General features: G+C 49.8%; 1 protein-coding gene across 8 annotated transcripts in view; it reads right to left on the bottom strand.

Moving 5' to 3' along the window:
* Positions 1 to 2,237: 2,237 nt before the first annotated feature.
* The window catches only part of LOC128823057 (zinc finger protein 436-like), a 35,336-nt gene continuing 12,878 nt past the window's right edge, over positions 2,238 to 24,695 (bottom strand). For 2 of the 8 annotated variants that reach the window (XM_054005114.1, XM_054005116.1), the window contains exons 2-3: positions 11,454 to 11,577; positions 2,238 to 11,087 (exon numbers count right to left, since the gene is read on the bottom strand). In XM_054005114.1, coding sequence (XP_053861089.1) covers positions 9,910 to 11,087; positions 11,454 to 11,505 — 1,230 coding nt within the window. In that variant the 5' untranslated portion in view covers positions 11,506 to 11,577 and the 3' untranslated portion in view covers positions 2,238 to 9,909. Of the gene's footprint in view, positions 11,088 to 11,453; positions 11,578 to 24,106; positions 24,162 to 24,695 lie in introns of those variants that run through there. The other 6 variants (XR_008441639.1, XR_008441640.1, XM_054005115.1 and 3 more) reach the window with 6 other exon arrangements.

Genomic DNA, 24,695 nt, shown 5'->3' with positions numbered 1-24,695 from the left:
TAATTCTCTGGAGCCAAGTGCAGGACTTTGGCAGGAGGCTTAGGCATGGGGGATTGGGGTGCAGCGGACGGACCGGCTGTCTAGGTGCAGAGATTTAGTTGCACTGAGGCACAGGAGGAAGGAGGAGGAGGAATCCTGCAGATAGGCAGTGGCTGTGGAGAAAAAGAGATGGCGATTCCCCCATCCTAAATGGGCTGGCTGCCCTGACCCTTCTCCCCTCTGCAGAGTGTGGCGGGGGGTGCAGCTCACCCCTGTGGGGCACGAGGGTGCAGGTACAGGGTGCTGGGCTCCGATGCACCTGAAGGGCAGCTCCAGTGGGGCTGGGCAGGGCCTGTGGTTTCCGTTCTACATTGCCTAGTGCTGGGCCATTGCACAATCCCAAGCCACGCCGCACAGTGCGCCCCGAGAACGGGTGGGGGGCCAAGCAGATGATCCAGCATGAGTGGGGAGAGGATATGTGGTTGGAGGGAGGGAAGGCCTTGGACTGCAGTGGGGGAGTGGGGGAGTGCAGAGCAGAGGTGACACCCCAAAAACCTGCAGCAAAGGGATGGACAGGTGGGGTGGTGATAGAAGAGGCAATTATTGTATTTGATTCCTTTAACCAATTTTAATTCTCACCTTTCTTTCTTTTTCTAAATAAACCTTTAGAATTTAGATACTAAAGGATTGGCATCAATGTGATTTTTGGTAAATATCCAAGTTATATATTGACCTGGGTGGGTGCCTGGTCCTGTGGGATCAGAAGAACCTCTTATTTGAAGAGATTGGTTTTAAAGAACCACTCATTTCTAAGTCTAGTGTTTTTGGTGGTAATACAAGGACTAGAATGCCCAAGGAAACTGCTTTTATGACTTCTTGTTAGCCGGTGTGGTGAAGCAGAAGTTTCCTTTTGTTGCTGGTTTGGTATAACCTATGGGGGATTAGACACCAGCCTCGGGGTGTATCTGCTCCATTTCTCAGCAGTTTGTCCTGAATTTGGCGCTCTCAGCTGTGGCCCACTGAGGCATGGTTACAGGCACTCAGCTCTCTTCACTGTGCAGTGATCAGAGAAGATTGCCAGTGGAAGGACAGATGGTGATGGACACAGACACATGGCTAGGGCACCTGGTGAGGGAGAACTTTCTTATCTCTGTGTGAGGCAGGTTGAAGGGAAAGGGACGGACATTACTCATCTAATCGTAACCACATTGAGAAACCGAAGGGAGCAGAGCGAGGGTTTGTTACTAGCAGGAATCCAGCCAAATGGGTAGGAGTTAAATATGAAGAAAAGAGTCATGTGGAGAACAGGGTTTGCTCTCAGGGCCATGGAGAGAAAATAAATCTGCCACTTTCTCCCTATGGACTCAATTTGCTTTTCTTGTTCCTTTCCCTTATAGTGAAGATACAGAGAATGGAAGTGGTTAAACTTCTCACGAGGGAATGAATCACTTGGCTTGGTTTCCTCTCACCATTGCCAGTGCAGACAGGAGGGACATACGTTGTTTTAAATGAGTCATGGACAGTGGATATTTTCATTGTTTTCTTTCTACGCATTTAGCTCGGGGGTCAGCCTCACAGCCCAGTTAGTACTCAGGGAGCAGTATTAATTAACGGGCAAAACATTTCCTTAATGCAGAGTTAAGATTGTCTGGTGCAATATCAGCCCCTTGCAGAACCTCTACAGCTGCCAACCTCAGACTTCCGAAAAGCAGGAGATGCAGTTCCAGTTGCCAGCACCACCTTCATGCTGTCCTCTTTCAGCAACATCCCGTTAACACGCACACATTTACTCTGCCAACACCCTGCTGGCTGAAATCTACAAGCTGTTCACGGCCTTTTACAGCCCTTCCAACCAGAGCGCCAACCCCCGTCTTGGCCTGGTGAGGCCCAACCCCTTGGGAAACCAGACTGGGGTAAGGATTGGGCATGGCCATGATAGTGACTGCAGAGCAAGACCCCTGACCCCTACTCAGAGTAGCCCCACCTCACTGATCTCTCCTCACTCGGACACACTGATCCCCCTCCTGAATTCCTGAAAGCCTGGGTAGGGAGCTTATTTTCCCTTGTGATGGTCTGAGCTCTCCCTCCCCACCCAGACACAGCTGGAGCTAAGATAGATCCCCCTCCATTGCTCCCCTTTGGGGGAAACAGTGTTAATTTAGAGGACTCTGAGAAGGCTCAGATGGGGAGTGGCTGATCTCCGCTCACATTCTCCACAGCTCCAGTCCCTGCTGCTTGTTGAAAGAAATGACTCAATATCCCAGTTACATGTTTTATTAACATGAACAAATAAAACCAAGAACACACATCACTAAGGCTAAATGACTATATATACTACTCAGCTAACGAAGGGTTAAACAATACAGTGAGAAAGTTCAGGTCAAATCAGTAAATCGATGAGTTAACAAGGATATTGCATTGGAATCAAGTCATCAATTTAGTCAGACCATCAGATGAATACAGCAGAAAATCAACCCTTATAAATCCTAAACCAGCAACCCAAGGAGGCAGGTGTATATTTAGTGATGCCAAAACCCCAATCAGAGATTTTCACCCGGGCAGTGCGTTCCAGATTTAGCCAGCTGAATATTTCAATACCGAAACCAAATTATAGCTTACATTTAGCCCACAGCCTCAAAGCTAATTAGTTTTCTCCTTAGATTTCACTATTGCATAGCTAATATTTCTCCTCACTTTCTCGCCCCAAAACGCAGACAGACCTTAAAGAGACAGCAGGAAAAGAAGTTCAAACAGCTCTCGCTGAACAATGTACATCTGACAGCTCAATTCCTTGCAATGCTTCCATAGGGAAAGTTTCAGAGTAACAGCCGTGTTAGTCTGTATCCGCAAAAAGAAGAACAGGAGTACTTGTGGCACCTTAGAGACTAACAAATTTATTAGAGCATAAGCTTTCGTGGACTACAGCCCACTTCTTCGGATGCATATAGAATGGAACATATAATGAGGAGATATATATACACACATACAGAGAGCATAAACAGGTGGGAGTTGTCTTACTAACTCTGAGAGGCCAATTAATTAAGAGGAAAAAAAAAAAAAAAAAAAAAAAAAAAACTTTTGAAGTGATAATCAAGCTAGCCGAGTACAGACAGTGTGATAAGAAGTGTGAGAGTACTTACAAGGGGAGATAGTCAACGTTTGTAATGGCTCAGCCATTCCCAGTCCTTATTCAAACCGGAGTTGATTGTGTCTAGTTTGCATATCAATTCTAGCTCTGCAGTCTCTCTTTGGAGTCTGTTTTTGAAGTTTTTCTGTTGTAATATAGCCACCCGCAGGTCTGTCACTGAATGATCAGACAGGTTAAAGTGTTCTCCCACTGGTTTTTGAGTATTTTGATTCCTGATGTCAGATTTGTGTCCATTAATTCTTTTGCGTAGAGACTGTCCGGTTTGGCCAATGTACATGGCAGAGGGGCATTGCTGGCACATGATGGCATAGATCACATTGGTAGATGTGCAGGTGAACGAGCCCCTGATGGTATGGCTGATGGGATTAGGTCCTATGGAGCTGCCTGCAGTCATTTCATAGGGCAGAGTGTTAAGACTATTAAGATTTGGGGAACTATTCTTAGCATCTTCCCTGTGTAGATTTCAGAGGTGTTCACACACACACACCTACTGAGCCATTGTTACACCCCAATCGAATAGACAGGCTGGAAGGCTCCAGGTCCATAAAAAAACAATAGAGAAAAATAGAAAAAGGAAAATAAATGTCAAAGATTACAAGGGGTTGTATCTCTGCACCTATTCGGCTTTGGATTCACATGGGGTAGGAACTGTAGCTGCAGTTGAGGAACCAGGTAAAGATGGTCCAGCACTTCGGGCTAGCAGGCTTTTCAGGTACAGGAGACTAGTGAAGGCTGCATAGCCTGTCGCCGTTGTGCTTCATTCCCCAGTCCTGGGATCCTGGCAGTCAGTCTCTCTTAGACGACTTACATAAGAACACAAGGCTGGTCATACTAGGTCAAACCAATGATCCATCTAGCCCAGTATGCTGCTGAGAGTGACCAGTGCCAGATGCTCCAGAGGGAATGAACAGAACAGGCTTGTTGATCCGAAAGCTGAAGGACTTCCACTCTTACCTTTGACTTTATTGTTGTAGATTCCAGCTTACCCCACCTTACCACACCTCCTGCGAGGTCTCTGGGCAAATCAGGTGTGAACTAATCCTTCGATACAGATGTGGAGGAAAAATGGACTAAGGTCTAAACTTTGGTCAAGTGAAGTGTATGTGTGACCTGGAGGGAAGGGGGGAGGTAAAAAGGAGAAGGGTAGACAGAAACCATAAAAGCAGAACTAACTGTAGAAATTATAAAAGTAGAATTAACCTTTGTAACAGAGTAATAGATGTCTGGTGACAAAGCAAGAAACCGCACAGGGCAAACTAAGAATAACAGGAGAGCTTGCTATGCTATATTCCCTTTTAAGGATATTGTATTCCAAATATGGCAATAATGTTGATAAGAAAGTATGTATTACTAATTGTGGTTTTATCCTATATAAGCTCTCGTATTTTATCTGTCGGGTGGGTGTTCGGCTGCCTTAGCTGACTCCCCCATGCATGCATGTTTGATTGATCAATAAAGGAGCCTCAGGCTGTCTGATTCAAAATCAACCGTGTGGTCAATTTTCCACAACACAGACATGTCCCACTCTAGATGAAGTAAGGCAGAATTTGGGCCAACGTCAGTTAGGAATAGCCCTGCTTAATCCAGCAGTTTTCTCAAAGTATCTGCTGCCGTAAACCACATGTAGAGTGCGAACCCCAAAGGTATCAAACATGAAGAAACACAAGACCAGTTATGGGGAGGTTTCCACGGCCAGGTCTGAGGGTTAAACAGCTGGGCTCTAACACCTGGCCTCCTCAAAAGGAAAAGGGGCCTCAGCACCCATAAAAATAACTGGTTCCAAAAATCAATCATCCTGCATCCATCACCATTTTAAATTCTAACCTCTCCTGCTTGATGTGTCTTTTTTAGCAAACAAGCGGATTGGGGAACTCTGTGGCTGTTACCCTCTAACTGAGTAAAAGGTTACCCATCTTGTTTCAAGCAATTTTCCTCTTAACAGAAAATTTATTTGAAAGTTTATCAAAATAAATTCCATTTGAAATAGAAATAATTACCTTCTACACTGGGTCTCTATTTTCATACATGCTATTCCTCTCACATGTTCCCCCACTCTAATTCCTTTGGAGTGAGGTTTTACTTTTCAGGATTAGCCACCATTTCCGATATAGTAGGAGGGGGCGGGGAGAGAACTAGAAGAAAACCTGAATTATATTGTAACACTGAAAGTTATCACATAATCAGCCTCATACTTTACACTAATTAACTTCATGTTTAATTTCATTGTCGGTGGCAACCACTTATTCAAAGATTACAAAATATAAACCTAAAGGGCAGTTTTCTCTTAATTCCCATTTCCATCCAGTCAGCTTTGTGTGAAGTCACATTCTACAGTAACCTAGGAGCCTTCGATTTCTGTTAATTCATTTCTCCCTGGGTCTTCTCCCAGAAGTGTGGGTGGAAGGGGTCTCACACTATTTGGGACGATTGCATCATGAGAAAAAGCAACTTTCACACTTTCTAATCTTTCAAAGTAGCAGCAGGTGGAGAAGTGATACAAATGCATAAGACTTAATAGCAAAGCTAAGAGACCAAACCACAGACTCTGGACTCAACATTCATGTATCCTGCAGTCTGAACTTGGAATCTGATACATTCCCTCATTGGCTACCATCATTTGCCCAGCATGGAAGTGCTTCTTGTCCAGCAAGTCAACCAGATTGGGACCCATATTCATGGAATGGCTCTGAAGGAATCAGCTGTTTTTCTCTCTGCTTCATGAAACTTTGGATCCAAATGGTAAAAGACAGCTGTGCCCAATTTAATCACGGCATCCTTTAGGAGTGTGACCAATGCCACTTAACTAGGGAGCAAGGTTCTAAAAATAGTTTACCTGGGCACAGGTCACCATAGCTTCCATCTCTGGGGTGAAAATCAACCACTAGTACCTGCAATTTCTACCTGAGTTCTTGTCCAATCTTTGACCTTTCTTGGAGTAATTTTACACTTCTCTGGCGTAGAATTCTTCACCAACCACACAATATATCAGTAGTGAGAATGAGGTATAACTCCTCCAAATATGCCCTTTTATTTCCTTAATCTGTTGGCACAGATTCAAATTAGGGACTAAATTCAGGAGTGGCTTAGGCCTGGTCTACACTACGGGTTTAGGTCGACTTTAGCAGCGTTAAATCGAATTAAGCCTGGAGACGTCCACACGACGAAGCCCTTTCTTTCGACTTAAAGGGTCCTTTAAACCGGTTTCTTTACACCGCCTCCGACGAGGGGATTAGCGATAAAACCGGCCTTTGCGGGTCGGAATTGGGGTAGTGTGGACGGAATTCGACGTTATTGGCCTCCGGGAGCTATCCCACAGTGCTTCATTGTGACCGCTCTGGACAGCACTCTCAACTCAGATGCACTGACCAGGTAGACAGGAAAAGACCCGCGAATGTTTGAATTTCATTTCCTGTTTGCTCAGCGTGGAGAGCACAGGTGACCACGCAGAGCTCATCAGCACAGGTAACCGTGATGGATCATCAAACTGATATGCTCGAGCGTATGGTTGAGCTGCAGGAAAGGCAGCAGGAGCAGAGACCGCCGCTACAGCCCCTGTTTAACCAACAGCCCTCCTCCCCAAGTTCCATAGCCTCCTCACCAAGACGCCCAAGAAAACGGGGGGGGGGGGGGCCTCCGTCCACCCAGTCACTCCACCCCAGATGATCGCCCAAGCATCAGAAGGCTGGCCTTCAATAAGACTTAAAGTTTTAAAATGCAATGTGTCCTTTTTCATCCCTCCTCCCCAACCCATCCCAGGCTACCTTGGCAATTATCCCCCTACTTCTGTGAGGAACTAATAAAGAATGCATGAATGTGAAAAAACAATGACTTTATTGCTTCTGCAAGTGGTGCTCGAATTGGGGAGGAGAGGGTGGGGTGGGGTGGTTGGTTTACAGGGAAGTAGAGTGAAACGGGGGGGGGGTTTGGAGGGTTCATCAAGGAGAAACAAACAGAAGTTTCACACAGTAGCCTGGCCAGTCACAAAACTCGTTTTCAAAGCTTCTCTGATGCGCACCGTGCCCTGCTGTGCTCCTCTAAGCGCCCTGGTGTCTGGCTGCGCATAATCAGCGGCCAGGCGAGTTGCCTCAACCTCCCACCCCGCCATAAATGTCTCCCCCTTACTCTCTCAGATATTGTGGAGCGCACAACAAGCAGCAATAACAATGGGGATATTCTTTTTGCTGAGGTCTGAGCGAGTCAGTAAGCTGCGCCAGCGCGCTTTTAAACGTGTAAATGCACATTCCACCACCATTCGGCACTTGCTCAGCCTGTAGTTGAACAGGTCCTGACTCCTGTCCAGGCTGCCTGTGTACAGCTTCATGAGCCATGGCATTAAGGGGTAGGCTGGGTCCCCAAGGATCACGATAGGCATTTCAACATCCCCAACGGTTACTTTCTGGTCTGGGAAGAAAGTCCCTTCCTCCAGCTTTCGAAACAGACCAGAGTTCCTGAAGACGCGAGCATCATGTACCTTTTCCGGCCATCCCACGTTGATGTTGGTGAAACGTCCCTTGTGATCCACCAGGGCTTGCAGCAGCATTGAAAAGTACCACTTGCGGTTTACGTAGTCGGTGGCTTGGTGCTCCGGTGACAAGATAGGGATATGGGTTCCGTCTATGGCCCCGCCACAGTTTGGGAATCCCATTTCAGCAAAACCATCCACTATTGCCTGCACGTTGCCCAGAGTCACTACCCTTGCTATCACCAGGTCTTTCATTGCCCTGGCAAATTGGATCACAGCAGCCCCCACCGTAGATTTGCCCACTCCAAATTGATTCCCGACTGACCAGTAGCTGTCTGGCGTTGCAAGCTTCCACAGGGCTATCGCCACTTGCTTCTCAACTGTGAGGGCTGCTCTCATCTTGGTATTCTGGCGTTTCAGGGCAGGGGAAAGCAAGTCAAAAAGTTCCATGAAAGTGGCCTTACGCATGCGAAAGTTTCGCAGCCACTGGGAATCGTCCCATACCTGCAGCACGATGCGGTCCCACCAGTCTTTGCTTGTTTCCCGGGCCCAGAATCGGCGTTCCACGCCATGAACCTGCCCCAGTGACACCATGATTTCCACATTGCTGGGGCCTGTGCCTTGTGAGAGGTCTATGTCCATGTCAATTTCCTCATCACTCTCTTCGCCGCGCTGCAATCGCCTCCTCGGCTGGTCCGGGTTTCGCCTTGGCATGTCCTGGCTCTGCATATACTCCAGGACAATGCGCGTGGTGTTCATAGTGCTCATAATTGCCGCGGTGATCTGAGCTGAGCGGGCTCCATGCTTGCCGTGGTATGTTGTCTGCACAGGTAACCCAGGTAAAAAGGCGCGAATCTATTGTCTGCTGTTGCTGTGATGGGGGGGGGAGGGGCCTGACGACATGTACCTAGAACCTCCCGCGACACTGTTTTGCATCATCCGGGCATTGGGATCTCAACCCAGAATTCCAAGGGGCGGCGGAGACTGCGGGAACTGTGGGATAGCTACCCATAGTGCAATGCTCCGGAAGTCGACGCTAGCCTCGTACTGTGGACACGGTCCGCCGACTAGAGCACTTAGAGCATTTTATGTGGGGACACACACAATCGGCTGTATACAACCGATTTCTATAAAACCGGCTTCTATAAATTCGAACTAATTTCGTAGTGTAGACATACCCTTAGAATCCCTGTAAGACACCACATGTCAGGTATCTATTGAAAATAGGTATCTTTCTGCAGCTATATCACATTCAACATGGATTTCATTTTCTACACATTTGCAGCATCTGACAGCGGTGAGTTGAATAGAAATGTCACTTCCATTTTCCCCATCCCTACCTAGATAGGGATTGCATTTCCCAAATAGTAAGCACATGATTCCTAACGGATTAGGAAGGAGATCTCTTCAGGAGTGACCTCCTGCAGGGCCTGGGCCACAACTGCTTTGGGAGCCCAATGCATGGGTACTTTGCCTAGTTCCAAGTCATTACTAGGAAATTCTCTTCCCAGCTCTTTAGAAAAAATATTGACCTAACCAGTTTAACAACAGGGGGGTTGGGATGGTGATGGCGAATAAGGGAATCCCTCTGACTTACCCTATCTTCTTCTGTTGTTACAGAGGGTGAAATGACATTTTCCCTATCCGTGCCCTGTTCCTGCTTTCTGTTATAGTTCAATATATTTTAAGTGAGCAAAATGGTAGTAAAAATATCTGCTCTCCAGCACAACCTGAAGCAACATCAGAGCAACTGGGAATGAAACAATTTGTTCCTGAAGGGAGAACTTGATGACTAACAATTGCTTTGAAATGGGGGGGACAGTATAACCGTGATGCTCAGGGTTTGTTTGGACTAGGAAAAGTGATGGAGTTTAGGTCAGGTCAAGGGGAAAGCTAATGCCAACCACTGTACCTGGCCTGCATCTGCACTATAACTAGAACTGTCTTTTTACACCAAGATCACTAACTTGAGCAGCCAACGCCACATACAGTCCTAGTGGATGTCAGGCCCAGGTAGTTTTTGCCTCAGTGTAGCTTGTTGGGATCAAATCTCTCTCCCCCACTTGGAGCTGATGAACATTCCTGGCTGGAGGGACACACTCCTACGACTCAAAAGGAAAAGAGTTGATAGAAAAAAAAAAATCACAGGACTGACCCCAAAGAAGGTGAGCTGCAAAAGGCAGACGCAGGCAACTCATCTGGGGGAGCTGAGAGACCACGGTGCAGATGGTGCAAAGGTCGTTTTGTGGGAATTTGCAAATGTGATTTTTTTTAAAACCACCTTTGGCCAGCCGGAGTCGAGGCATTTATTACAGTTCTCTCATGCATGGATTTTCTGATGTCTAATAAGGCTTGAGCTCTGCTTGAAGCTTTTCCCGCACTCCGAGCACGTGTAGGACGTCTCTCCACTGTGGATTCTCTGATGTGAGATGAGGGCTGAGCTATAACTGAAGCATTCCCCACACTCAGAGCAGGTGTAGGGCACATCCCCTGTGTGGATTCTCTGATGTGTGATCAGGGCAGACCTCTGCTTAAAACTTTTCCCACACTCAGCGCACATGTAGGGCTTCTCTCCTATGTGGATTGTCTGATGTCTGATAAGGTTTGACCTCTGATTGAAGCTTTTCCCACACTCAGAGCACATGTAGGGTCTCTCTCCTGTGTGGATTCTCTGATGTGTGATGAGGGCTGAATTATCCATGAAGCGTTTCCCACACTCAGAGCATCCATAGGGTTTGTCACCTGTGTGAATTCTCTGATGTGTGCTAAGGGCTGATCTATAACTGAAGCATTTCCCGCACTCAGAGCATGTGTAGGGTGTCCATCCAGTATGGATTGTCCGATGTCTAATAAAGCTTGAGCTCTGATTGAAGCTTTTCCCGCACTCAGAGCATATGTAGGGTGTCTCTCCTGTGTGGATTCTCTGATGTGAGATGAGGACTGAGTTATAACTGAAGCATTTCCCACACTCAGAGCACGTGTAGGGTTTTTTTCCTGTGTGAATTCTCTGATGTCTAATAAAGCTTGAGCGCCGATTGAAGCTTTTCCCGCACTCAGAGCACGTGTAGGGCGTTTCTCCTGTGTGGATGCTCCTATGTCTGATAAGGTGTGAGCTCCGACTGAAGCTTTTCCCGCACTCACAGCACAGGTAGGGTTTCTCTCCCCTGTGGATTCTCTGATGTGTGAGAAGGTCAGAGCTCCCATTGAAGCTTTTCCCACACTCGTGGCATATGTAGCATGTCTCTTCCACGTTGATTCTCTCGCATGTAATAAGATCTGAGTGGCTACTGAAGTTTTCCTCTGGCCTGTGCTGAGCCTCACAGGCTTTTTCTTTTTCTGGGAGTGCACAACTCCCAGAAACATTCCCTTTGGATATTCCTGATAACATCCCATGTGGTTCTACTTGCTCAGCATCTTCCTGCTGGGGTGTCTCCTCGTTCTCACTCACCATCCCGTCACCTGATGGGAGACAGAGAGAATCCAGACATAGGTCACTCCCTGCACCAGAGAGAAAAGAAATCTCAGTGAGAGGAATGGAAAAAGGTGTGAACAAACCAAAATGTGTGTGGGAGAGATCAAACCTATCAGGAGCTGATTTTCCCCAAACCCTTCCCCCGAGGAGAGAGAGGAAGGGATCAGTTCTGGGTGTGCATCTCACCAGAACTCTCAGGGGAAAGTGAGATTGGGGAGGGACCTGCTGTCAACTGTCAGTCAGGATAGGTGGGAAGCCATGAATGACATCTGCCTAATGATTCCACATCTGCAGGGAACAATCCTGAACTTGGAGAGCTTACAACTTGGAGATTCTTTGTAGGGCATCTCAAATGTTTCCTGTATTCACGGACAGTTTTTGAGATGGTTTACCCAATTCCTCACCTGTGCAGGCAACTCTCTGGATCACTTTTTTCAGAGCCATAGAGGTCTGAGACCCACGGCTGTTCCCCTCATTCCAGCTGGGAGATCACATCAGGTTTGGAAATTGGAAACCCTGAGAAGGCAAAGAAAACAAGGAAGGTCCATGGAATTTGTGGGATACTTGTCACAAGGAATATTCCATGGTTTTAACCCCAGCTCATTTTTAAGACATAACATCCCAAAGTCGGCTTCCTTGGCTCAAAGTGGCAGGAGAGTTATTATTATAAATCATATTCATTACCTTAGAGCCTAAGAGCCAACTAACTGTGGGCCCCTGTTGTGCTAGGCACAGTACAAACCCAGACTAGTAGATGGCTCATGCCCTGAAAAATTTACAATCTAAATAGACAAGCCAGACACAGAATGGGGGAAGAGGTAGAACCCACCAGCAGAGTGAACTATGTGAAGGCAGAGTGACAGATCTGATGAACACAGGTCTATATCTTGAGACTATTGTATTTAATGTTATGACTAGGGCCAGTGTTTTCTGGAAATTGCTGCTATTACTGCATTTTTTTCCTGAAATTACTCTTCGTTTCTGGAATCACCCTTCATATCCAGAATGGCTGAACAGAAGGTGGGTGGGGATGCAGGGTCACAAACCCCAGATTTCTGCTGGAGACACCTGACTCCTCCCCAGGGCACAGGCCGGGGGCTGGCTGCTTTTGAGACTTGCTGCCAATTTCTTCCCTCCTCATACAAGTCTGGGCTCAGAAAAAACACTGTGGAGCTTCCCCTTGGGAGGCGGGGCCCTTGGCAGTGGGACGCTGGGCTCCCTCATCAAGCTGCAGAGCAGACGGCGCTCGCACCTGCTCTCGACTGCGTCAACAGCACCTCTCCCCCGCTCATCTCCCCTGCACACAGCTGGTTCATGCCCCGTCTCCTCAGCACACAGCCGGTTCTAGGCTCTCAATGCCCAGTGCCTGGGCCCCACCTCCCCCACACAGCTGGCTCCTGTCCTCTCCCGCAATGCACTTTCGGGCTGTAAAGGATTATATATTGCTCATGTTTGTCAATTACTCTCTGTTTTCGTTGCCAGCAAACACTGGCCCTACCTATGACTATTATCTGTATCTCTGAGCCAGCCCTTGAAAGCACGAACACTTTACAGACTATGATGCTGAGATGGGCCAATTACTAGATGGAAAATGGCAGAATTACCAAAAATAATGCAGAAGAGGTAAAAGCGTTCAATAAATATTCCTCTCCTAGATTTGGAGAAAAACAGATGATGTACTCGTATCATAAGATGCTGATGACGACACTCTTTCCATTCCAACAATAACTCACGAGGACGTTAAACAGCAGCTATTGAAGTTAGACATGCTTAAATCAGCCGGTCCAGATAACTTATAGCCAAGAGTTTTAAAAGACCTGGTAGAGGAGCGTGGTGGACTGTTAATGCTGATTTTACTTAGGACTTGGAACACTGGGGAAATTCTAGAAGACTGGAATAAAGCTAATGCTGTGCCAATATTTAAAAAGTATAAAAGAGATAAACCTGGCTAATTAGAAGAGTGTCAGTCAGGGACATCAATACTGGGCAAGATAATGGAGCAGCCGATACTGGATTTCATTAATAAAGAATTAAAGGAGGGTAACATAATTAGTACCCATTAACAAAGGTTTAGAGAAAATAGATCCTATCAAACTAACTGGATATTGTTATTGGATGAGATCAAAAGTTCGGTTGCAGCTAATAGTATTGATGTAATATACCTAGACTTCTGTAAGGCATATGACTTGGTTCAGCACAATATTTTGACTAAAAACCTAGAATGATACAAAATACACACGGCATACATTAAATAGATTAAAAACTGTGATTGTAAATGGAGAACCATGGTCGAGTGGATTTATTTCTAGTGGGTTCCTGCAAGGATTGGTTCTTGGCCCTGTGCTATTTAACATTCTTATCAACGACCTAAAAGAGAATATAAAATCATCACTGATAAAGTTTGAAGTTGCCAAAAAGATTTGGGGTGGTGGTAACTAATGAAGTGTGAGTAGATTTAGGCTCCAGCACTGGGAGTCTGGGAAGTTTTCCCAGCCCTGGCTGGAGGGTTATTTCCTGTTCCACAAAGAGGGGAAGTTCCAGTCCCAACTCCTGTGCCTTGAAATTAGGCCCTATCTGATGCTACACCCCACATTTAGCATAGTGGTATGATTATAATATGATTAGGACATAATTATGATGCATTTTGTGCAAGATGCGTCATGTGCGGTGTCATTGGAAATATGATTTGTTGAATAGGATTATCTTATTTGTGTGCATGGATCATGCTGGTATCTGAAGTTATGGATATAGACTCTGTATTTCAAATGTGCTTACTCTGGGTAAGCCCCACAACTAATCTTTCAGGTACAACAATGAACAAGCCAGACAGCGCTGATGGCTCATCAACAAAGACAATGGACCGTGGAAGAGCTTAGCCCTCCTGTGAATGTGTCAGCCAGCCTATGAATCATGGCTACTATGACTCAGCAAGGCATGTAGGTCATGTGACCAGACCACATGACACTGAACTCCATTTTGGTACCTGTATTTTCCCACAAACTGGACTGGGAACTGACTTTGGAACAAAGGGTTCCTGCCATGTGGAAAAGCTACATAAGGTGGGGTGTGACATCTCTTGGCCTCATTCCCCAGACAAGAGAACTCATGGAAACACCTGAGGAACAAAGACTGAACTGGGGGAAGTGCTGGTCCCAGGGTAAAGGGATTTCTAGCTTGTGTATGGAAACTTGGTGGACTGCTTGTATCATTGTGACGGAGCAGGGAGCAGGGCAGATTTGACCTGGGAATGTTGCAGGGGGATTGCAGTGAGGAGGGGGGACTTCCCTTGAAGGAAGCTACCTGAGCTGTAACCTGAGCCAGGAACAGGGGTGGGGAGAATTAACACCTTCTGCCCGGGAGACTGAACAAAGGAGAGGAGCAGCGGGAGGAGTGGGGAGTTTAGTTTCGGTTTGGGCTGGGTGGTGCAACGCAGGGAACCCCAAGCTGGGGTCTAAGCTCCCTGAACCTCCCAGAGGGACCTAATTGAGGGGGTCTGGTCGTACCTACACACTCTGCTTGAGACTGTGTTCCTGTCCTTAAATAAACCTTCTGCTTTACTGGCTGGTTGAGAGTCGCAGTGAATCTCGGGAAGAGTGGTGCAGGGCCCTGACTCCCCCACACTCCGCAACTACTGGTGGCAGCGGCGGGATCTACTGCACCCCGTGGACGGTGCTTCCTGCAGTAAGTGACTGGGGAGCAGTAAAACGAAGGGGGATTGACGGGGACCAGGCGTGCTGAAGAGTGAGAGAGAGACGGTTATTACCCCTGGGAGTGTGTGACCAGCGAGAAGGACTTTTGCAGTAACAGGGTCCCCCGGGGGGATCGCAGCGAGTGGTCCCAGGGGCAGAGGAGTCTGCAGCTCGACCCTGGCAGAGAGGTGGTGACCTCGAGAAGGGCTGGCACACTAGGGGGCCCCCTGGGAACTGTGGGGAGCTGTGAGCACACAGGCCGGTGAGTGGCCAGCAGGAAGATGTATGCCAAGCGGCTTAAGAGCGACCTGGTGGAGCTGTGCAAGCAGAGGGGGCTGTGCATTGGGAGGCTCACCAAAGAACAGCTCATTGCCCGGCTGGAGGCGGAAGATCGCGCGAATGAACTGATCCCTGTGTCTCAGGGAAACAGCCTGGCAAATGCAGCGCAGGCACCAGTGTCTGTCCCAGCTGGGAGTGGTCAGCCGTCTGCTGAGGGCTTCCCGAGACCCCTCCTTCCTATGCCTAGGGGAAGGGTGGGGAGGAGCCCAGCAAATACCAAAGGCGCCGTGACCCCCCCGGCCAGCAGGGGATCCTCCCGGCGAAGCTCGCCGGCCAGCAGAGGATCCTCCCGGCGACGTTCGGCATCCGTGGAGCGGAATTGGCTGGAATGGGAGAAAGAGCTAAAACTGAGAGAGCTGGAGGATCGTGAACAACAGAGACAGCATGAAGAGAGACAGCGTCAGCATGAACGGGAGGAGAATGAGAGACAGAGACAGCATGAAGAGAGACAGAGACAGCATGAACTGGAACTGGCGAGATTGAAGGGCAGCGAACCCCCGGCTGCGGTGAGCGATGGGGGACCCAGGACTGCACGGAGCTTTGATAAGTGCATCCTGGCCCCACGCAAGGAGGGGGAGGACATGGATGACTTCCTGGAGGCCTTTGAGACGGCCTGCGAGCTGCACCGGGTTGATCCCGCGGACAGACTCCGGGTCCTTACCCCCTTACTGGACCCCAAAGCCGTGGCATTGTACCGCCAACTGGGAGAGGCAGAGAAAGGGGACTACGAATTATTCAAAAAGGCCCTGCTACGTGAGTTTGGGCTGACTCCTGAAATGTACCGGGAAAGGTTCCGGAGTCAAGATAAAACCCCTGAGATCTCATATCTGCAACTAGCCGTCCGCATGGAAAGATACGCCAGCAAGTGGGCTGGTGGGGCCCAGACAAAGGAGGACCTGATTAAACTGCTGGTACTGGAGAGCAACTGTATGAGCGGTGCCCATCCGACCTGAGGCTGTGGTTGGTGGACAGAAAGCCAGAGAACCCGCGACACGCAGGGCAGCTGGCTGATGAGTTTGTAAAGAGCCGGTCAGGGGGTGGCAGGGAGGAGCCCCAAAGGAACAGGCCCGCCGCGATGCAGAGAGAGAGTCACCCTGGGACCTCCCAAAGGGGGAATATGGGGAATCCCCTCCCACGGGGAATGCCCAGCATCAGGGACAACCGACCGGCTCGAGGGGACCCACGGGACATGAGCTGCTATTACTGCGGCCGAAGAGGCCACGTTCGGGCCCAGTGCCCCAAGCTCAAGGACAGACTGAGCAGACCGAACCCGCACCGGGTTAACTTGGTAGAGGCCCAGACGGACGAAGGGCAGGCTTCTCACGCAAGAGGGGCTGGCAGCTTATCAACTGCTCAAGAGAGAGAAGGGCCCCAGGCCAGCTTCTCTGGGGGGCCAGATGCTCCGGATTCAAAGTTCTCCGTTTACAGGGTTGGCGCGGGGCTGTCCCTGCGGAGCGAGTGCCTTGTTCCCCTGGAGGTGGATGGGAAGAAAGTTTATGGATACTGGGACACGGGCGCAGAGGTGACACTGGCCCGGCCCGAGGTGGTGGCCCCAGATCGGGTGGTGCCCAACACCTTCCTGACCCTGACCGGGGTGGGCGGGACCCCATTCAAGGTTCCCGTAGCGAGGGTACACCTGAAATGGGGGGCCAAGGAGGGCCCCAAGGACGTGGGAGTGCACTACCATTTGCCCACTGAGGTGTTGATGGGGGGGGACCTAGAGGACTGGCCAAGCAGCCCCCAGACCGCCTTAGTCGTGACCCGTAGCCAGAGCCGGCGAGGGGCACTACGCCCTGACCTTGGGAAGGATGTCCCACCGGAGGCACCGAACCCTTCCCGGGTGGGGAGGGAACACCCAAGGACAGGCCTCGGGGTGGCTGGGGCTTCCGACCCAGCCGACGAGAGGGAGCAGGTCCCCATCCCTTCCCCAGCCGCCGAGTTCCAGGCCGAGTTGCAGAAGGACCCCTCCCTGCGGAAGCTAAGGGGCCTGGCTGACCTCAGTGTGGTACAGACCATGAGGAGAGGATGCAAGGAGAGGTTCCTGTGGGAGAAGGGGTTCCTGTACCGAGAGTGGGCTCCCCCAGGGGAAGTGGAGTCGTGGGGGATCAGGAGGCAGCTGGTGGTTCCCCAGAAGTTTCGCCACAAGCTACTGTACCTGGCCCATGACATCCCTCTCGCAGGGCACCAGGGGATCCGGCGCACCAGGCAGAGGCTGCTACAGAACTTTTACTGGCCCGGGGTCTTCACCAACGTCCGGCAGTACTGCCGATCCTGTGACCCCTGCCAGAGGGTGGGGAAGGCCCGGGACAAGGGGAAGGAAGCATTGAGACCTTTGCCCATCATAGAGGAGCCTTTCCAGAAGGTGGCCATGGACATAGTGGGACCTCTCAGCAAGACGACCCGGTCTGGGAAGAAATACATCCTGGTGGTGGTAGATTTCGCCACCCGCTACCCCGAGGCAGTGCATTTATCGTCCATTGAAGCAGACACTGTGGCGGATGCGCTGCTGACCATTTTCAGCCGAGTGGGGTTCCCCAAGGAAGTCTTGACGGACCAAGGGTCCAACTTCATGTCGGCCCTACTCCGGTGCTTGTGGGAGAGATGTGGGGTCCGGCACAACTGGGCCTCAGCATATCACCCCCAATCCAACGGGCTGGTGGAGAGGTTCAATGGGACGCTAAAAATGATGCTGAAAACATTTATGAATCAGCACCCGCAGGACTGGGACAAGTATTTACCTCACCTGCTGTTTGCGTACAGGGAGGTACCCCAGGAGTCTACCGGGTTTTCGCCTTTCAAACTGCTATATGGAAGGCGGGTAAGGGGGCCCCTGGACCTGATGAGAGACGAATGGGAGGGGAAGGCCACTCCTGACGGAGAGTCGGTGGTGGAGTATGTCCTGACCTTCCGGGAACGACTTGCCGAGCTCATGGGCCTGGCCAGGGAGAATCTGGCCAGAGCCCAGAGGAAGCAGAAGGTCTGGTATGACCGCACAGCACGGGCCCGTGCCTTCGCCACTGGGGATCAGGTGATGGTCCTCATCCCCGTGAGGAAAAACAAACTCCAGGCCGCTTGGGAAGGGCCCTTCAAGGTTGTCAAGCAACTAAACGAGGTAAACTATGTGGTGGAGCTGTCGAACCGGGCACACCACCACCGGGTGTACCATGTGAATATGATGAAGCCATATTATGACAGGGGGAATATGGTGTTGGCCGTGTGTGGACATTGGGAAGGGCAGGGAGATGACCCTTTAGTAGATCTATTCCCTGGGACAAGAGTTGGCTTCCCCCTGGAAGCAATTCCCCTCTCTGATCGGCTAACCCCTGCCCAGCGAGCTGAGATCGGAGGGGTGCTGCATCTGTACCAACAGCTGTTTTCCAACCAGCCTGGACGCACTAATCTGACTGTCCACCGGGTGCAGACAGGATCGCACCCGCCTATAAAATGCTCCCCCTTCCGAGCCACAGGGAAAACTGCTCAGGACCTGGAAAGAGAGGTCAATGACATGCTGGCTTTGGGGGTGATCCAGCCGTCTTCCAGCCCTTGGGCCTCGCCGGTGGTGCTGGTCCCCAAAAAGGACGGGTCGATCCGGTTCTGTGTGGACTATCGGAAGCTCAATGCCATCACTGTAGCCGATGCCTACCCCATGCCCAGGCCGGACGAGCTCCTAGACAAGCTGGGAGGTGCTCGGTACCTTACCACCATGGATCTTACAAAGGGCTATTGGCAAGTGCCGCTGGATGCAGATGCCAGGCTGAAATCGGCCTTTGTCACCCCTCTGGGGCTCTATGAGTTCCTGACCCTGCCCTTCGGCCTCAAGGGAGCGCCGGCCACCTTCCAGCGCCTGGTGGATCAGCTACTGAGGGGGATGGAGAGTTTTGCCGTGGCGTATATCGATGACATCTGTGTCTTTAGCCAGACCTGGGAGGACCACATATCCCAGGTTAGACAAGTGCTGGACCGACTCCAGAAGGCTGGGCTGACCGTAAAACCGGAGAAGTGCAAGGTGGGGATGGCTGAGGTATCCTACCTAGGCCACCGGGTGGGAAGCGGCTGCCTAAAGCCGGAACCAGCAAAAGTGGAGGTGATCAGAGACTGGCCCGCTCCTCAAACCAAAAAGCAGGTCCAAGCCTTTATTGGGATGGCAGGGTACTATCGGAGGTTCGTGCCCCACTTTAGCGCCATAGCCGCCCCCATCACTGAGCTGTGCAAGAAGGGGAAGCCAGACAAAGTGGTCTGGACCGAGAAGTGCCAGGAGGCTCTCCGGGCGCTGAAGGAGGCTCTGGTCAGTGGCCCAGTTCTGGCAAACCCAGACTTTGACAAGCCCTTTATGGTGTTCACCGACGCCTCAGACACAGGACTGGGGGCGGTGTTAATGCAGGAGGATGAAAAGGGGGAGAGACACCCCATCGTGTACCTGAGCAAGAAGTTGCTACCCCGGGAGCAGAACTACGCGGCCATCGAGAAGGAATGCCTGGCCATGGTGTGGGCCCTCAAGAAACTAGAGCCATATCTCTTTGGGCGTCACTTCACCGTGCACACCGACCACTCTCCCCTGACCTGGCTGCACCAGATGAAAGGAGCCAACGCCAAGCTCCTGAGATGGAGCCTGCTCCTGCAGGATTATGACATGGACGTGGTCCATGTGAAGGGACGTGACAACCTGATAGCGGACGCATTGTCCCGGAGAGGGAGCCCTGAACTTCCCCAGGTCACTGGTCAGAGTGACCCCGCTCAGTTCAGTCTCGAAGGGGGGAGAGATGTGATGGAGCAGGGAGCAGGGCAGATTTGACCTGGGAATGTTGCAGGGGGATTGCAGTGAGGAGGGGGGACTTCCCTTGAAGGAAGCTACCTGAGCTGTAACCTGAGCCAGGAACAGGGGTGGGGAGAATTAACACCTTCTGCCCGGGAGACTGAACAAAGGAGAGGAGCAGCGGGAGCAGTGGGGAGTTTAGTTTCGGTTTGGGCTGGGTGGTGCAACGCAGGGAACCCCAAGCTGGGGTCTAAGCTCCCTGAACCTCCCAGAGGGACCTAATTGAGGGGGTCTGGTCGTACCTACACGCTCTGCTTGAGACTGTGTTCCTGTCCTTAAATAAACCTTCTGCTTTACTGGCTGGTTGAGAGTCGCAGTGAATCTCGGGAAGAGGGGTGCAGGGCCCTGACTCCCCCACACTCCGCAACAATCATCAGTCAGGGTGAGAAATTGCTAATTCAAATTCTATCCATCTAGTATGTTAGGCTCAGTTTGAGTTTTTGGTTATTTGCTAAGTAATCTGCTTTGATCTGTTTGCTATCACTTATAATCACTTAAAATCTATCTTTCTGTAGTTAATAAACTTATGCTTTATCTTAACCTGTGTATTTTGAGTGAAGTGTCTGGGGAAAATCTCAGCTTGGTTTGCACAAGCTTGTTGTGCATATCTTTCCCATATCGAGGGGAAGGCGAACTATATTAATGAGCTTACATTATACAGATCCCTATGCAGTATACGATGGTATAATTCTGGATTTCTACTACAGCAGGTGTGCAAGGTTGGGGAGCTGGGAAATTGGCTGTTGTCTTCTATCTGTCCTTGAGTGGCTTAGGTAAAGCATTCAGGTAGATTAGCTGGGTGTATGGCGCCACCTGCTGTCGTGTTAGGTGATAACAGGGCCTGGGGAGTATCCAGCAAAGGAGTGTGAGAAGGGCCAGCCCAGCTTGAGGGTTAGAGGGCACAGCAGTTCCCAGAAGCCCCCCAGACTGAACCCCGGGGGTGACAAAACCATCACACCCTAGATTACACAAATCTCAGCAGGTTTCCTCACATGCTGTCCCCTCCCTTTCTCCACCCTAGAGATTTCCTGCCTCCCACCACCTCCAGCAGCTCCCACCCTCCTATGCCTTTCTGCTTGGAGGGAGAGGAGCAGTAATCTACCACCAGCTCCCTAATAATCTCTTAGCTGAGCCAGCTCCATTGCAGCCATTTCCTTCCCCCTGGGAGGATGGGATGATCTGGAGCGAAATGTGGACGTTATTCTGTAGCCTGCCAGGGCGAGAAGGGCAATGTGAGAGAATTCAGACGGGGCTTTTGTCCATTCCACATGCCAATTCCCCCCAGGATTTTCCCTGCTAATGGACATTCTAGGTTCTGCCTCAGTGTGAAGCACAGAGTGACCTTATTCCAGTACAGGACTAGCCTCCTCCCACCAGGGTGTAACCCTCTGAGACATTGTGAAACCCTCCCAGTAGCAGAGTCTCTCTGTCACACTAAGCAAGTTTGCGTACAATACCAAGCTGGGAAGGGTTGCAAGTGCTTTTGAGGATAGGATTACAATTCAAAATGATCTGAAGTAAATATGATGAAATTCAATAAGGACAAATGCAAAGTATTCCACTTTGGAAGGAACAATCAGTTGCACACATACAAAATGGGAAATGACTGCCTAGGAAGGAGTACTGCGGAAAGGGCTCTGGGGGTCATAGTGGATCACAAGCTAAATATGAGTCAACAGTGTAACGCTGTTGCAAAAAAAAAAAAAAAAAAAAAAAAAAAAAAGCAAACATCATTCTGGGATGTATTAGCAGGAGTATTGTAAGCAAGACACAAGAAGTAATTTTTCTGCTCCACATTTCAGGAAAGATGTGGACAAATTGGCAAAAGTCCAGAGAAGAGCAACAAAAATTATTAAAGGTCTAGAAAACATGACCTATGAGGGAAGATTAAACAAACGCAATTTTTTTCAGTCTGGAGAAGAGAAAACAGAGGGGACATGATCACAGTTTTCAAGTACATAACAGGTTGTTAAAAGGAGGAGGGAGAAAAATTGTTCTTAACCTCTGAGAATAAGACAAGAAGCAATGGGCTTAAATTGCTGCAAGGGTGGTTTAGGTTGGACCTTAGGAAAAACTTCCTAACTGTCAGAGTGGTTAAGCACTGGAATAAACTGCCTAGGGAGGTTGTGGAATCTCCATCAGGGGGGATTTTTAAGAGAAGGCTGGACAAACACTTGTCAGGCATGGCACGCACCCCCTGCCACGCCAGCTCCACCATTTTTGCCAAAGCAAAAAAAAATAAATAAATAAGCGCTCCTCCTGCTGCGCACCCCAAAGGATCCTCTTGTGCACCCCTCTTTGGAGACCACTGGTTTAGATAATACTTAGTCCTGCCTTGAGTGCAGGGGACTGGACTGGACAACCTCTCGAGGTCCCTTCCAGTCCTACGATTCTATGAACCAAAGGCCAGAGAACAGAATCAAAGGAGTCACTTTGGGGGATTCTCCCTGTCGTTGTCCCCAGGGCAGCTGTCTCAGGTTTATAAAGTTGTTTGATGCTCCAGCCTTTATACAGTCTCTCCTGGGAGTGCCCCTTTCATGGGCTAGGCCTAGTTTTAGCTTTTGGCAAGCGTGACCCTGGGGGCTCTGACACTGGGCCTTCTTGCCTCAGCATCTTGTTTCTTTCTGTGGCTTCCCAGTGAGTCCAAATGAGTAGATACTCCTGATAGAGACTATGAACATAGGAATAGCCACTGCTCAGACCAATGGTCCATCTATCTCAGTGGCCAATGCCTGCCCCCCACTCCCCACCCCAAGCAGCTCAGAGGGAATGAACAGAACAGGGAATCATCAAGTGATCCATCCCCTGTCAACCATCCCAACTTCTGGTAAACAGAGGCTAGAGACACCATCCCTACCCATCCTGCCTGTGACACTGGCAAATGAGTGTTAGCTCTTGCAAAAGCCCCCATGTCTTAACTGAACATGGACAAACACACAGCTGGAATCAGTCTGGCTCACCTGTGCTAGTATTGTTAAGACAGGTATTAGAATGATAAGAATGTGTTTAGACTTTATTGAATGCTTGTGGGTTGCTGCCTGGGTTAACATCTGACTAGTTGCATTGTGAGCCTCTATGGCTATGTAAATCACCAGACAGGAGAGAGACTTTACCTATGAAGTGCTGATTGGCAACAGAATGCATTACACCCTGCCTGGCAGGAAAGGTCCATCAACACCAGATAGAGTATTATGGGATGTTAAAGACGACAAACGACTGTTGTTGTGCTCTTGACTTCCCATTAGCTGAGTTTGCGGCTCAGAGCACATGTCAGGAAGGGGATAAAAACCCCATACAGAAGGAACTGATTATCTGTATGCTGCTTGGACTCTCAGGGGCAAAGTTTCTAGGCATAAGCAAGAGATCCCCAGCTCCTTAGCCTGGGTTAGTCCTAAAGAACACGTAGAGCTTGATTATTATAGAAGCTTCTATATCCTTTTGAACTTTAATACTAACTTGTCTGCATCTTAATGATTACCTGATTTAACTTTGTAAGCAACTCTCATTTCCTTTTAAATAAATCTTAATACAGGTTATTACAGGCCTGGCTACAAGTGTTGTCTTTGTTGTGAGATCTAGATTCAATTGACCTAAGTGGCTGGTTCTTTGGGACTGGCAGTAACCTGAACATTGCTGTGATTCGTGGTGTAAGGCAGTGGTTCTCAACCAGGGGTCTGGGGCCCCCGGTGGGCCACGAGCAGTTATCAGGGGGGCTGCCAAGCAAAGCCGGCATTAGACTGACCGAGGCCCAAGACAGAAGGCTGAAGTCGCAGTACATGGGGCTGAAGTCCGGGGCCCTGAGCCCCACCACCCAGGGCTGAAGCCAAAGCCTAAGCAATATAGCTTTGCGGGGGCCCCTGTAGCATGGGGCTCCAGGCAGTTGACCTGCTTGCTACCCCCTAACGCTAGCCCTGGTTTTATATGCAGAAAACCAGTTACTGTGGCCCACGTGAGCTGTGGAGTTTTTATAGCATGTTGGCGGGGCCTCAGAAAGAAACAGGTTGAGAACCCCTGGTGTACGGGACCATCTGTCACAAAGGTAGGCTCCCCTGCGTGGTGAGATATATGGGATGACCCAAGGGAACTGTCTGTGATTCCATGTTAATGCTGTTACAGTGTCTGCAGCGTTTACACTAGATTCTTGGTTGGTAAAATCTACATATAGACCTCACAGCCAATTTGGGGTTTGTTTCCTGCTTCTTACCAGTCTGCCTGAGGCTGGTGCTCATGTTCTCGAGTCACTGAAGACAGCGTTACAGAGACTTACGGGCACAACGCCACCAGCAGCAATCTGCAGCAATGCAGAGCAGGCTTTACAGTGACACAGTGTGGGCCAAATGGTCTATGGACTCAGTCAAGCCCCAGTTCTCCTCCAGTGCATGTCAGCATCCCGGCAACCTTCTAGGAGGGTCAAGGCTGCCACTCCTTCAATCATGATGGATCTCCAGCATAGCATCCCCCATGCCGCATGACCCGCCTTGACTCCTGAGACAGAGGTGAGTGACAGAGGGTGCACAACGGATCCGGGGGTGGGGGGAAGGGTAGGGAAAGGGATAACAAAACACACCTTCTGGGGTCACCCCTCAGGAAGTAAAAATCACAGACATTGGGTTGGCAGTAAAGGGGAGGGGAGCAGGAGGGGAGGGAGTGGGAGCAGGAGGGAGCAGTACCCTCAAAGGCAATGCTGCCAGTGGGTCTCCCCACCACATCAGGCATGGTGCTGACAGGGGGCCATTCCCTCGGTCTGGGTGCCTGTGAAGGGCTATATAATCCCCATGCTGGCACAGAAGGGG

Source organism: Malaclemys terrapin, chromosome 15 (assembly GCF_027887155.1).
Source record: "Malaclemys terrapin pileata isolate rMalTer1 chromosome 15, rMalTer1.hap1, whole genome shotgun sequence".
Classification (NCBI taxonomy): Eukaryota; Metazoa; Chordata; order Testudines; family Emydidae; genus Malaclemys; species Malaclemys terrapin.
The sequence above is the reverse complement of the archived record's forward strand: the minus strand, read 5'-3'. Positions and strand labels throughout refer to the sequence as shown.